At 42.1% G+C, this 14,321-nt stretch overlaps 1 protein-coding gene across 1 annotated transcript; it reads left to right on the top strand.

Moving 5' to 3' along the window:
* Nucleotides 1–120: 120 nt before the first annotated feature.
* On the top strand, nucleotides 121–13,205 carry LOC124642293 (ATP-sensitive inward rectifier potassium channel 1-like). Its single transcript, XM_047180655.1, has 9 exons — nucleotides 121–1,068; nucleotides 1,991–2,117; nucleotides 9,007–9,195; nucleotides 9,359–9,430; nucleotides 9,570–9,677; nucleotides 10,073–10,179; nucleotides 11,002–11,154; nucleotides 11,496–11,615; nucleotides 12,629–13,205. The coding sequence occupies exons 1-9, from the start codon at nucleotides 506–508 to the stop codon at nucleotides 12,954–12,956; spliced, it is 1,767 nt and encodes a 588-aa protein (XP_047036611.1). The 5' UTR covers nucleotides 121–505; the 3' UTR covers nucleotides 12,957–13,205.
* Nucleotides 13,206–14,321: the final 1,116 nt, after the last annotated feature.

Genomic DNA, 14,321 nt, shown 5'->3' with positions numbered 1-14,321 from the left:
TTTTAAGTCAACGTCCCATTAAGTTTCTAGGCCATAATTAGATCAAAACAACTTGTACAAATATATTCGTTTCTTATCTTCGGATAAAGGTGTGCTCCTTATCTATAAAGATAACTATTGTACTGAGCACGATACCTTTAGTTGTGTGTGGCGATGTAAGAAATTCGCATCTTGTCAATATTTTGGTGTAATAATTTAAGGCTAGTGAAATGTGGTGACTTTCGAGATAAACTGTTGGTGCTAGAAGATTTTATGAAAAAATCAGCAATGGATTCGCCAGATCAATGATAGAATACGTGATAAAATATTACCTACATATTTTTCTTTATCTGACAGCGAAATCTTTTGTGTTATTTTAAAGACAAATAAAATAGTGATGTAGGTTTCTAACTTGGTGTATTTTATAAAGTGATTTTAACAAAACAATAGGTCATAAATTAGTTTACCTTCAGAAGCAGACATTTTCAAATAAAGTTCATAAAAAGTAGCCAATTGTGAATTTACAATGATGAACTACGACATCAGCGAATCACGGCGAGGCAGTCGAAACCGAGCTCTAGAAAGATCCCTTAGCTACTCCGAAGCCATCGGCAACGGCTCAGGCAGATCCTCCATAGAAATACCAAACATTGTCAACACAGATGTATACACAAACGAAGAATTAAAGAAACACTACAGGATTTCCCAAACATACGTCGAAGGCAAAGAAATAGCTTTCTCATCAGGACCTAGTGACAATAAAAATTATCTCAAAGTACCCATAGATGAGGCATCACAGGAATCTTCGATTTACTCAAGTGAAGATGACCAAACAGACCGTGGTTTGGTAATGTCCATTGATGTAGAAGAAAGTCCTAAAGATTCTGATGTTACGAAGCCGTTTTCTGAGCGTTCTACTTTGCCGATAGCCAGTTCTAGTGTTGATACTAATACTAATCATATCTATGATACTATTGAGACGATTGAGACTCCTGACAGTATCTTTGATGGGAGGGAGACGACGTATGGACCGTCAGCCCACGGGTATTCGACACCTTATAGTAAGCGGAGGAAGAGGATTACACATAGGTGAGAATTTTTAAAAAGTTTTTGTCTATCGATCCTCTGATGAACTTACTAAAATGCGAATGAAATATTTTATGGTAATTCATGAAACTGTAAGTGCGCGCGCACACTATAAACCTTAAGGCGGCCGATAGTTGATTTGGGCTTATAAACCAGTATGAAGATGAATTTATGCGGTATCAGACCGACAAAAAACTTTGATTGTAGTCTGCGTGCAAGCGTATTGAATAATAACATGATATACCTACGTATATATTCCGTATTCATTAAAATATTAATTCTTAGTTCCTTCAATAAAAACATTGAAAGTCAAAATAACAGTCGTCCATGAAATCTGTTAGCCCTGAATCATATCGAAATGTGTCGATGTTAAGGCGAACCATGACTTCAGATAAGATAATATTTAGGCTAGTAAAGATTATCAAAATTATTGGTAAAAGAATTGCAAATTCTTGAGTCATCGGAAGTCAAATACAAAAAAAAAACATGTATAACCAGAAACACTATTACGGAATAGTCATAGACTTCCCGATGATGATTACTCAAAAACGAAAATCTCATTTATGCACAAACAATTTCAAAATTTGGAATTGCTGATCTGATTTGAAGAATTCTTTCACTGTAGGGAAGTTACACTTTCCCTGGGTGACAAGCTGAATATACTTATTTTATCTGGAATCGGAAAGAAGAATTCTTCTTTTTCTTTGTCGTCACACTCTTGGCAAAGTGGTCGTGATCGTCATATCAGGGGTGGTAACAAGCTTCACAATCCGTCGCCACTCTTCTCACACTGTAGCTCTCCTTGCGCATTCGTGAAAGGGACCATTGAGTGCCGCCTTTATTTGGTCAGCCCAACGGTGGCCTGCCTGAAATAAGAATTATAGTCCCTCAAATGTCCCATTAGAAAATGGTACGTTTGTTTCAGACAAAGGCATGGTCGACCGAGACGTTCACGGCGAGTGGTGTTGAAGAATGGAGAAGAGAATGTTCCAGTGAGGAGCAATATATCTGCCAAGTCTATCAAATATATGAGGGATATTGTCACTACCGTCGTAAGTATTATTGGTATTATGTGAATAAATATCACAGGAGAGTGTTATAAAAAAAAGCACGATCTTACAAAACTTTGTGGAGTGGTAGATAACCATTGTTTAAATCATACAGTAGATATATCTTGAAGATGTAGGGGTTTATATAGAAAAACATTAAAAAAAATAAAACCGTACTCCATGCCTTGCATAAAGGTTGTCTTGAAGAAATCTAGACACACGGCAGTGTGTCCGCCAAGTTCGAGCAAAAAAAGCGACGTTCGAGGAACTAAAACGAACTAAATTTATCTTTTCGTAGAGGAACCTTTTTGAGGGCACGCGCGGCGGATCTAGCAATACATGCGATCGATGCTTATCGCGCGCGGCTCCTGCGTCTACTGACTAAAAAAACAAGATGTCGGCGCGCCCGTCGCTGCGCGTTCGTGGCGCGTCGGCGCGCATTCGCGTAAGCTACGAACGTCCCGCCCCTTCCGTCTATTCTAGGAAACGAGCGGGAACGCGAGTTTGGCGGCGTCCGGAAATGCGCGGGGTAATTCGATTTGCGACATACTCCCCCTCTAGTTCTGGAGAGCGTCCTCGCTCCTGGACTAGCTCATTGCCCGAGCGTTTCGGACGTCCGCGACGTCGTTTGGGTCGAACAGGATTGGGTGGTACGGCATTACCTGTACCAGTGTCCACGAACGGTGTTATATCCTGTGTATGATACTTACCGAGGCTGTCGGCCGGATTTTCTATAGGCGAGATAATGAAGGTAGTCGGACTAACCCTTTTTGTGATCACGTAGGGTCCGTCCCGTTTGGGGAAGAATTTCGCAGTCAGACCTTTACTTCCTTGACTCAGGGCATGGGTCCGGACTAATACTTTGTCCCCTACCTTATAATCGGGACTAGGTCTACGTGATTGATCAGCACACCTCTTGGATTGATCTTGTTGTCCTTCAACTCGCTCTCGAACCGCAGCCAGGTTAGAAATAAAGCTCCTTAAGTAGGGAGTGATCTGAGGAAGGAAGTTCTCTTTATCGAGTATGGCTCTCAAATCATGACGGGCTTCGGTGGGGGATCTCATCTCTCTGGCAAACATCAGAAATGCGGGAGTAGCACCGGTGGTTCTACAAACGGCGCTATTCAGGGCAAAACGGATCACCGGTAGTTTCGCTGGCCAAGAACCATGGTCATTCTCCACGAGTTGGGCGAGCTGCATCTTTAAATCGCGGTTTTTCCGTTCAGCGGGGTTTGCCTCTGGATGGTAAAGTGGTACAAAATTTTGTTTTACCCCTAAGATAAACATACATTGTTGCATGACTGCCCCAACAAATTGTACGCCGTTATCGGACGTTACCCTGCGGGGTAAACCATACCGAAGGAAGTATTCTTCGGTTAGCACTCGTGCGCAAGCTTCCGCAGTCGCCTCCTGCAGGGCAAAAAGTTCTACCCACCTGGTAGCGGTGTCTTCAACCAGAAGAATCCATCTCTCACCGTTTTCACCTTCAGGTAGGGGACCGAAAAGGTCAACAGCTAAGACCTCATTGCGTTGCTGTAACACTGGCGTTTGGAGCAGTCCGGGGGGCTTGTTATTGGAAGCCTTGTATCGCTGACAATCTACACAAGCCTTCACATAATCTGTAACGATCCTCCGCATCCCAGGGAAATAGAAAGACTGAGCGATCTTGAGGTAAGTGCGATCGATCCCAGAATGTCCCGCTAGGGGGGAATCATGGCACTCCTTGAGGATCTCAGGACGAAGGGAGAGAGGAATGACGAGCTGAGGAGACTCACTATCCGAATCAGGGTTGTATCGGTAAAGTACTCCTAGGGATAACAGGTATCCGCGTTCTGTCCATCTCCGTGACGCTACTTCGTCGGTACTTTCCATATCGGTGAGGATCTTCTGAATCTCCGGGTCGGCAAGCTGTTCCCGCCTTAATTCTTCGGGGCTCCTAGCGGGTATGTCGACAATCACTGTGCAGATACCGCAAGAGTCGTGGGTATCTGGTGAACATATAGGCCTACTCAGTGTGTCTGCCACTACATTCGCCTTTCCCGGGGTGTACTGATACTGAATATCGAATGACTGAAGTTTAAGAGCCCACCTTACTAAGCGTCCTGTAGGGGATTTGAGCGTCATAAGCCAACGGAGGGGTTGGTGATCGCTACCTATAATTACGGGATGTCCGTCTAAGTAGCACCGAAAACGCTCTACAGCCCATACGACGGCTAGAGCCTCTCGCTCAGTGGTTGAATAATTTCGCTCAGCGGCGGTCAAAAGACGGCTGGCGTATTCGATGGGTCTTTCTTCCTTATCCTCCCCCTGGAGCAAGACGGCTCCCAGCGCATAATTGCTAGCGTCGGTGCGGAGGATAAAAGGGCGATTGAAATCTGCCTGAACTAACACTGGAGCTGAAGTCAAAAGTCGCTTCAGGTCGTGAAAAGCAGAGGACTGCGTTGTACCCCAGGTCCAAGTCTGACTTTTCCTAGTTAATCTAGTCAGAGGTTCGGCCACGGCCGAGAAATTCGGGATGAATTTGCGGAACCACGAGCAGGTCTGCAAGAAGGTTCGTAGATGCTTCAAGTTGTTGGGTTCATGCATATCCAGAACGGCCTTGACCTTGTCAGGTGAGATTCCCTGTTGGGTAATAACATGGCCCAAGTACTGGACACTCCCCCTGGCGAATACGCATTTATCTCGATTCACCCGCAACTTGAATTCTCGAAGGCGACTGAAGACAGACCGGAGATCCTCTAGATGCTGCTGAAAACCTTCGGAGATGATCAGGAGGTCATCCAAATAGGCCAGGATGGTGACGTTGGCTAGAGATGAGCATGAGCGCAGACGATCGATCAGCCTCTGGAACGTCGATGGCGCATTCTTCAGTCCGAAAGGCATACGCTTAAAGCGAAAAGTTCCCAGTGGGCTGATGAAAGCGGTCTTATCTCTATCTTGCTCATTCACACTCACCTGCCAGTAACCTGACCTAAGGTCCAGGGTACTCATATAGCAATCCCTCTTCGTTGATTGTAATAGTTCGTCAATCAACGGCATAGGATAATGGTCGGTTTTGGTAACAGCATTTAAGCGCCTGTAATCTACACAGAAGCGTATGCTGCCATTGGCCTTAGGAACTAGAAGAGCAGGAGAACACCATGCAGACTCACACTCTTCAATGATGTCGTCCTTGAGCATCTTCTCGATTTCTTGACGCATAAGTTCCTTCTTGGCCGGGGTCAATCGGTACGGTGGTACCGAGATAGGAGGGTGCTCACCAGTATCAATGCGATGTTCAGCATAGGGGGTAGGCTCTCCCCCTAGCTGGAAGATGTCCCCATTGTCCACCAAGGTCTGCTCCAGCAGGTCCCGTTCCGGTTGGGTTAATACTGTACCTTCATCTTCCCGGAGTACATCCGCGGAGGAACAGGAAAGCTGTGGCAAGATGGAGGGTTCGAACTGCATTGGGTACTCCACGTGGCGAGTCTCTGAAAAGCACCAACATTTCCTAGCAAAATCCATTATTAATGAAGCTGCCAAGAGGAAATCCATACCCAGTAATGTCTCATTCTGTCGTGCATCCGGAAGGATGAGGAAGGGTGCCTGAACCACCTTTCCCTCCAGGTGCACGTCCAGAGTCGTCATTAGGACGTCAAGCTCGCGCGCGTGTCCGTCAGCGAGTTTGATACGTCTTCGCGCCGGTTGAAGCGGATGACCCTTGCGACGTAGGAAGATGTGCAGCGTGTGGCCCGCAATACAATTTTTAGCACCGGTATCAACTAACGCGGTTCCCGACGCGCCTAATATTTTTATATTAAAAATTGGTCGCGAAACTACCCCGAGTTTATCATGGTTACCGTCACCGGCGCGCGTGCTCTCATCACAATATATTGTGTCACTACACACCTTAATATCTAACTTATGCTTAAAACAATTGCAAGAACAAAAAGAATCACTAAACAAATTACAAGCATATTGGTTACGCCCCTCTATATCGCGGGCGTCATTACACATATTAAAATAATGCGAAGAATAGTCGTCGTCGGCGTCATCGCAACATAAAATGTTTTTCGGTACAATGGTAGACAATTGGCGCTTGCACCCTAATTCACAATGAGCGTTATCAATAATCATGTTATCCTTGCTATTATTCTTCGTAACATATTCGTGGTAACATTTCACCGCGTTGCTGGTCAAGTGAACGTCCGCAAACTCTTTATTTAGTTTTAAGTTATTAGTTGAGCACGTACTATTTTGTTTACGTAAATAACGCGAATCTAATTTTTGTTTAGATGGTTGCTCGTTTATGCGCGGACTATCACATGACCCGCTATTCTGTTGAACACAATTATTATTGGAAAATATGTTCGAATGCGACGTCGACTCTATACAATTTGCAACGTAACTATTATTACTTATATTATGATTCGACTGTTGCGTTGATTTAGAATAAGAAACACATCGCGGGGCAATGCTATAAAAACTTTGTTCGTTGTTGCATTGTTTACAGTTTTCACGAGTCACATTTTGTGTACCGCACTGATAACACGACACCGGATTATTATTAGTCTGAGCAGCTGACCCACCTGTGCCTGTTGACTTACGGCACTGTTCCTTTCGGTGTCCGAATCTTCTGCAGGACACGCAGAATGGCCGCGATGCAGGTCTCGATGACGCCGGTGATGACGTATGCGTCTGCTCCTGACGTGTTGTGGAGGCGGGCGCTCGCTCGGGCGGAGGGCGCGGCGCGCGCGTCTCGCGCGGCGTCGGCGCTGTCTCGTCGCGAGGGGAGCGCGGGCGCGCGGGGAGAGGGCGCGCGGGCGCTTGAAGCGGGCTTCCGCCGCCGTCGTTGCGTCGCGCTGCGGGTGCTCCGTGCGGCTCGGCGCGTGCATTGCTGTACATTGCGGGCTGTTTGGCCGCAGTGTTTTTCGGTGCGGAGTAGAGCGCTTCGCTCTTTGTTGACTCGGCGATAGTTTCTTCGATAATTCTCGATTTATTCAGAAGTTCAGAGAAATTATTAAACTCTTCGCGACGTAAGCGTTTTCGAATTTTGCGATGAAGTAGGCCGTAAACCATATCGAGCTGCACCTTCAATGATAGGTCGCCCGATGGTAGGCGCGATAACAGCGCTCGGCTCTTCGCTATGAAAATGTCTGTTCGAACATCCTCGGCCTGTTCGATTCTAAACAATTCTCGGTATATTTTGTACTCGGGGCGGCGATCTCCGTATGCGTCGCGTAGGTATTTTATTACGTCATTCCACGACGAAACTTCGGAACGAATGCTCTGCCACCAGGTCGCTGCGTCGTCTGTCAGCAGCATGGACATGCCTTTTATGGCCACATCGTCATAAATATTGGTGCACTCTTTAAATGCCTCAATGGCGTCGATGAACGTTTCCACGTTTTCCTTCGCCGATCCGGAGAATCTCGACGTGCATCGAGCGAAGTTGCCGGTCCTCTCTGCCGCGCTCAGCGTTGGTGCCGGTGATGCGGTCGGGGTGGACGCCGTCGCGGACAGGCGTTGCAGCATGCGCTCACACATATCCGCGTTGGACTGCTGGATAGTCGTCAGCAGTGCGGTAAAGTTGTCGCGAGACATGGTGACGCTGTCGTTGAGGTCTTCGGCGTGCGAGCCATTGAGTGATTGCCGTTGGCGCGTTCGTGGCATTTTAAACGGACACTATGGTACTCGAACACGTACACGAACAATAACTAAGTACATCAATTGTTTATACTTAACACCAACTAGAGTAGGTATAAGGCCCTAAAGTTGGGACGCCATCTTTCGTAGAGGAACCTTTTTGAGGGCACGCGCGGCGGATCTAGCAATACATGCGATCGATGCTTATCGCGCGCGGCTCCTGCGTCTACTGACTAAAAAAACAAGATGTCGGCGCGCCCGTCGCTGCGCGTTCGTGGCGCGTCGGCGCGCATTCGCGTAAGCTACGAACGTCCCGCCCCTTCCGTCTATTCTAGGAAACGAGCGGGAACGCGAGTTTGGCGGCGTCCGGAAATGCGCGGGGTAATTCGATTTGCGACAATCTATATTAATATAATATATCTTCGAATGGTCCTGTTACAGCCTTTTTATCGTCCCACTGCTGGGCACAGGCCTCCTCTCACATGGAGAAGGATTGAGCATTAATCACCACGCTTGCTCAATGCGGGTTGGTGATTTCAGACTTTTTATAGTCCAGGTTTCCTCAAGATGTTTTCCTTCACCTTTTTATCAGCCATTGGTGTCTAAGTATACTTAGAAAGTACATACAAACTTAGAAAAGTTGCATTGGTACTTGCCTGACCCTGGAATCGAACCCACACCCTCATACTCGAAAGGTTGGTTCTTTACCCACTAGGCCACCACGACTCTAAAACTACCGATCTGAAATTCATTACAAAGGTTTGTATTTAGTCAAAGTAAAAATCTGAAAACGGCCAAGTGTGAGTCACTTCCGAAAATAACGAATGTGTAACTTTGATCCACGAACATAATATATGATAACATGTCATGTCAGTCAGTTGGTAAATCTAGTCCATTTAATTAATCTAGTTCATTTCTTTGTAAGAAGCATAGTGCATATTCAAAAATCTGAAAAATAGTATAAATGAGACATTTCCTTAACTAACTTAATCATAAGAAAAAAATAAAATAAACAACCTTACAAAAATAAATGAAATCCCACCCAAAACTATACTTATTAGTACAATAGGCACTTATTAGTTACTGGGTTACTTATTACTGGGTTACTTATTAGTGCAATAGGCAGTTTGTTACGTCTAAAGAATATTCTGTCTATCTTTTCTGATAATGTTGTCTAGGATACAGTGAATAGTAGAAATCCAAGACACTATCCTGCATAACTTACACTACTTCATTAAAATATTCTACACCTTCCAAACCCCTTCAGATCAACAGCAAATGGCGCTTCATACTGCTAATGATGGTGGCCGCTCACTTCATCTTCTGGTTCGTGTTCGCGGCGATCTGGTACGCCGTCTCCTCCTCCTACCAGGAGGACATAGGAGATGGGAAGGAGCACTGTGTTACTGGGACTACCTCCTTCGCTGGACTGCTTATGATGTCGGTTGAGACTCAGGTGGGTAGCGTAAATCTGTACTAATATCATAAAACTATAAAGGGTTTGTTCGCCTGAACGTGCTAATTTTAGAAAATACTTATTGAAATATATCATTCATTGTTTGCTCAAACCCAAAACTTGTACTCCAAGAAATGTTATGACATATTTATTTTGTTTTTAGATGACCATAGGATACGGAACACGGTTCCCGAATGAAGAATGTCCAGAAGCCATCATAATCATGGTTTTAGAGGTAAGTCATCTACGTTATGTACTATATAGAATGTTCATCATACATATATACTTAGATTCATACAAACTTTCGCAATTACAATACATATAGTAAGATAGGATATAAAAAATGCTCTATTAAATAAAATGTCTAATTTCAGATAGTAGCTGGTACTGCTCTCTCTGGCGGATTGTCCAGTTTGCTGTTCACAAAGCTGATCAGACCAAACCGACATGTTAACTCCGTAGGATTCAGTAGGAAGGCTGCAGTAAGTACGATCACATTACTTATGAAATAGGGGTAAAACAACTAGTTCAACTTTGATCGTCGCGCCACAAGCCTGAAATTGAGATATTGACTACCCCGTGTTGTATGCTCTAATGTGGAAAGTGCTAAAACATGGAAGCGCAGATATGTACGTGAGACACAATTGATTTTCTATTGTCTTATAGGTAAATACTGGTGAATGGCAAACAAAGATCGGTTGTTTTGTATTTCGGACTTTGTGCTTTTAATATAGATTTTTTAATAGTTTTCATCGTTAGCCTTTTTATGGTCCCATTAATGGGCACAGACCTATTCTCAAATGGAGAAGGATTAAGCGTTAATAGTTTTTCATGCCTATTATCGCATGACAATATCAACATAAGTCTTTTTTTGAAGGTATGTCGTCGTGACGGAGAGTTGTGCCTGCAGTTCAGGGTGTGGGACTTGATGAACGTGCATCTCATTGGAAGCACCATCACCGCTTATATGCTGAAGCCTATCAGGTATCATTCTTATTCTTTCATCATTAAACATTACTACCTACTTGAATTCATGGCATTAACATTTTCTAATAACATGTAACATATAAAACGCTGAAATATTTATTTTTAACACGCTTATATTAGCTTCACTTGTAACTACGTATGTAAGAAAATCTTGGAATCTTAATTTCACCCACTTCCCGGTCTTTGATTAGGATGAAATTTTTCCAACGCTCTGAGTTCTGATGACAATACATGACTAGCTTAGAAACGTCATTATATAATTCGTTTTTTTTAGTTTTTAAACTATTTGTTATGTTGTCGTTAATTCACTAAACTCAGGAGCTACTGGTTCTATTTACATCTTTCAGTGTTGGATAACCCCATTAATCGAGAACGGCAAGACTATTTTGATCCGGGTTTGCGAAATAGTTCCCATGGGCTGCTGATGAAACCGCTCGCGAAAGCTAGTAGGTTACATATTATGTGTATATTTTTATTCATGTGAAAGTGAAAAAACGAGAGAGAAAGTCCGTGAACTGGTGTTCGATAATATGAATGCAGCCTGTTTAAATCCTAAGAGTAGAACAGAAACTTGGCGTTGTTCATATTTGTTAATCAATCCTGCATCGCGATATGGTTTCGTCACCATCAATTGTATAGGTGCTCAACAAATTTAAACGTCTCGTCTTGGGATCTCGAAGTTTTAATTCATAGCCAGTAAGGATTCTCAATTAATGTAATTTCTTCTCTCATTTTATTTCTACTCCTATTTTATTTTATTGATTCTCAACCATTATTTATTTTCCTTTCCTTTATTTCTTTTTATTCTTAATTCCTCAGAACATTGGAAGGTGAGCTGGTACAGAACTACATGCACCAGCTGGAGTTGAAGGAATCCCGAGCGTTCCTCCTGTGGCCGATCACCGTAGTTCACGTCATCAATGCTGCCAGTCCTCTGTACGACTTCTCAGCTCAGGATATGATGGATTACAGGTAAAAGTGGTTTGTTAAGTCGAATTGAATGTTTTTGAAGAATTGGACAATTTGTGTTTGTGTACAACAATTTCACACTAGCGGATATTCCACTGTTTTTTACCCGCGACATAAACACAAAAAGCCTGACCTATGCTTTCATGTGTCATCTTTTGAACAGTCAATTATTTGCTAACACCGCCCGTAAGATCCTCTTGAGAAAATCGAGCGAAAAGTTTAGTAATGTGAGAACACTATTCAAAAAGCAGAATCCTTATCCTTAAGATTAGTTTATATTAAAATGTAACATGTCCCACACAGTCTGTTACAACAAAAACCAACTTTATTATCTCCTATTTAAGGTTCGAGATCGTGGTGTGCCTGACCGGAGCCTCCAAGAACATGGGCACCACCACACAAAGCAGGACTTCGTACCTCTCCAAGGAGATCATGTGGGGGTACAGGTTCAAGAATGTTGTGCAGTAAGTATTACCACAGATTACCAAAATAGTTACTTCGTGTATTACCTATATCATAAGCAGACTATTCATCTTCTTTGTCCTCGCCACTTACTGCAGTTAAATGGGTTGGCTTTCTGTATCATGCTACTTCAGTCATTTCGTCCACCATCACCGTAAGCATCGTCAATCGACCTGATTTATCTATTTGCACTTTTTTTGACTAGGTAGTTAGCGCCTTAGAGGTCTTCCCTTACCTCTCTTGTTCTTATATTTGCTCGAAAGCTTTTATCTCAGGAACTACTTACTAGTCCAAAATAAAAGTAATTATGTGTTAGATTCTATGATGCCGTTACTTGAGGAAGGAAGGAAAGTAAACTATATACTTTTTATGTGCCAAAAGTAGTTATTAGCACCACGGGATGCACTGGCGGAAGCTAGCAACTAATCTAGAGATACCTATTATTACTTTTGATATAATTTTCAATCTTCAGTGACCTTTTAAATACACCTCACATTAACTCATTACTGAGTCAGTATTACCAAAAGGTCGACAGGAAGTTGATATTTGTTCGCAAATTATATCGTTTGCAACATCATAAACGAGTAATTTGTTTCAATATAACCTGACCTTTTTACTGAGAAGTTCATTATCCGATCGTTTTCATGAGTAATGGTTTTGACGCAAAAACTGCAATTGCAACATCGTGCATTTATTCATCATCATTTGATGATTTCATATCATTGTTATTATTATTTTTATGTCTATTTTTATCTTTCGTACCATGTAGGTTAAATTGATCAACTGGAGCTCTGACCATTGTTATTCCTTATAGTATTGTTTAAAACTTTAGTATAGAGTACTCAGGTCCAAATAATACCACTCTTTGACTTTTACTGATTATGTGTGGCTTGCATCCAGCGCCTTTTATCTAATGAGAATCTGTCCACTATCTCGGACAGCACAAAGCTCTGAGATTAGACACTATGCAATAATAACACCCACCACCATCTAAAGCTACATAATTCTCCCACAGCTACAGCAAAAGAGAAGAAGCCTACAAAATAGACGAAGCGCACCTCAACACAGTAGAACAAGTAGAAACACCCCTCTGCAGTGCCAGCTATCTGAAGGTCTTCGAGGAGGACCTCAAGACTTCCACTAATCTCCTCTCGACTCCCAACATGTCTGTCTCTCCTACCGACCTGTCTATACCTGAGGACTCTTCTACTCTCTCTCGAGCGGGAGACTCCGTACCTTCGACTCCTTCTCTGAATAGAACGGGGACGCAAAGGAGTTTTGGATGGAACTTTAAAAGGTTCAGGCCTGAGAAATATGTGGGGACTTTTGAGAAGAGGGAATAACCTAAAAATTGTATTCCGACACCTATTATCATGGTCTTAATTCGTTCATTAATTACGATTAAAATGACGTAGTTTTTGCTCAAAATAGGGATATTTATTTTGCAGGTTATAAATCAATTACTTACAGTCTTATTATTTTTCTAGTCTTAGCATAATATATATTTTATTTTTTATCATATTAGCTAGATATTAAGCTAGTACTTAGTCAATTTCAATATAATCGTTGTAAAATAAATATATTTTATTATACCTTCTTTATATAACTTAATTAATAAAATAATATTAAAAAACGGTTTTGCTTATTTATTATTTCGTATTGAAAAATAGAAGAAATTTTCCCTATACGCCGAAATATAACCTAATACATATCTAAGAAGGATGAATTGTTAATTTTTTATCCAGCCTTTGTTTTGCAAACACAAAGTCAATAAACAAACAACCAAAGAACATTGTTCCGAAACAAAAGACGTCCAAAATAACCATATAAACTCCTTTATTTAGAAACATCCTGTATACAAACAAAATATACCACAACACCGTTACACGCAGTTTTAATAATATTTACATAAAAACAACATCTGTATAACTAGGGGTCATTCGCCTTTAGTCCGAGTTGATATTTTCACACATTTTAGAGTTTTTTTTCTAAGTATGTCAAATTTATTTATGCGCAACTTTTATCTATTGATACCATATGGGTGTTTTATGGGACGAAAGCCTGTGGGAGACCAGAGTTTTATAGGTCACTTGCTTTTACCACATTTTTCTAAAACTTATCTTCTACTTACATACAAAGGGCTAAAAATGCTACTAACTTAACAACAAAAAATATATACGTCAATAGTATCTGTATCTGTCTAAATAGATTGAATGATTTATCCGATGAATTGATCGAAAACATATCTTCATGTATTCTCTAATTCCATCCATTCTTCAAATCTACTAATTGACTTTTGACCATCATCATTATCATCACCAGCCTTATCAGTTAAGGCAATAATCATCACCAGCATTTTTAAGTACCTAAGTATGTCAACGAATGAGCGTTAATCACCTCGCTTGCTCAAGATGATTTTGCTATTTTAAAGTACAGGTTTCCCCAAGATGTTCTTTTTTCCACTCAGCCATTGGTATACAAATTATAGGTACATGCCTTTTGCATTACGAAACCTAACAAGAATTCGGACACGTACCTAGGTAGGTAGGACATAGACTTAGGTAAGTCTCTATTTAGACTTAGTAAGTATATGTCTATCGAATTACTTTCTCTTTGACAAACGAGTAAGGATTCGCCATAATTAACCGACTATAGCTACTAAAAAGAGGGTAATGTGTTTTAAAAGTATGTATGTATGCTACGGCCTT

This window comes from Helicoverpa zea, chromosome 24, assembly GCF_022581195.2.
Source record: "Helicoverpa zea isolate HzStark_Cry1AcR chromosome 24, ilHelZeax1.1, whole genome shotgun sequence".
In the NCBI taxonomy this organism is placed as follows: Eukaryota; Metazoa; Arthropoda; class Insecta; order Lepidoptera; family Noctuidae; genus Helicoverpa; species Helicoverpa zea.
The sequence above is the reverse complement of the archived record's forward strand: the minus strand, read 5'-3'. Positions and strand labels throughout refer to the sequence as shown.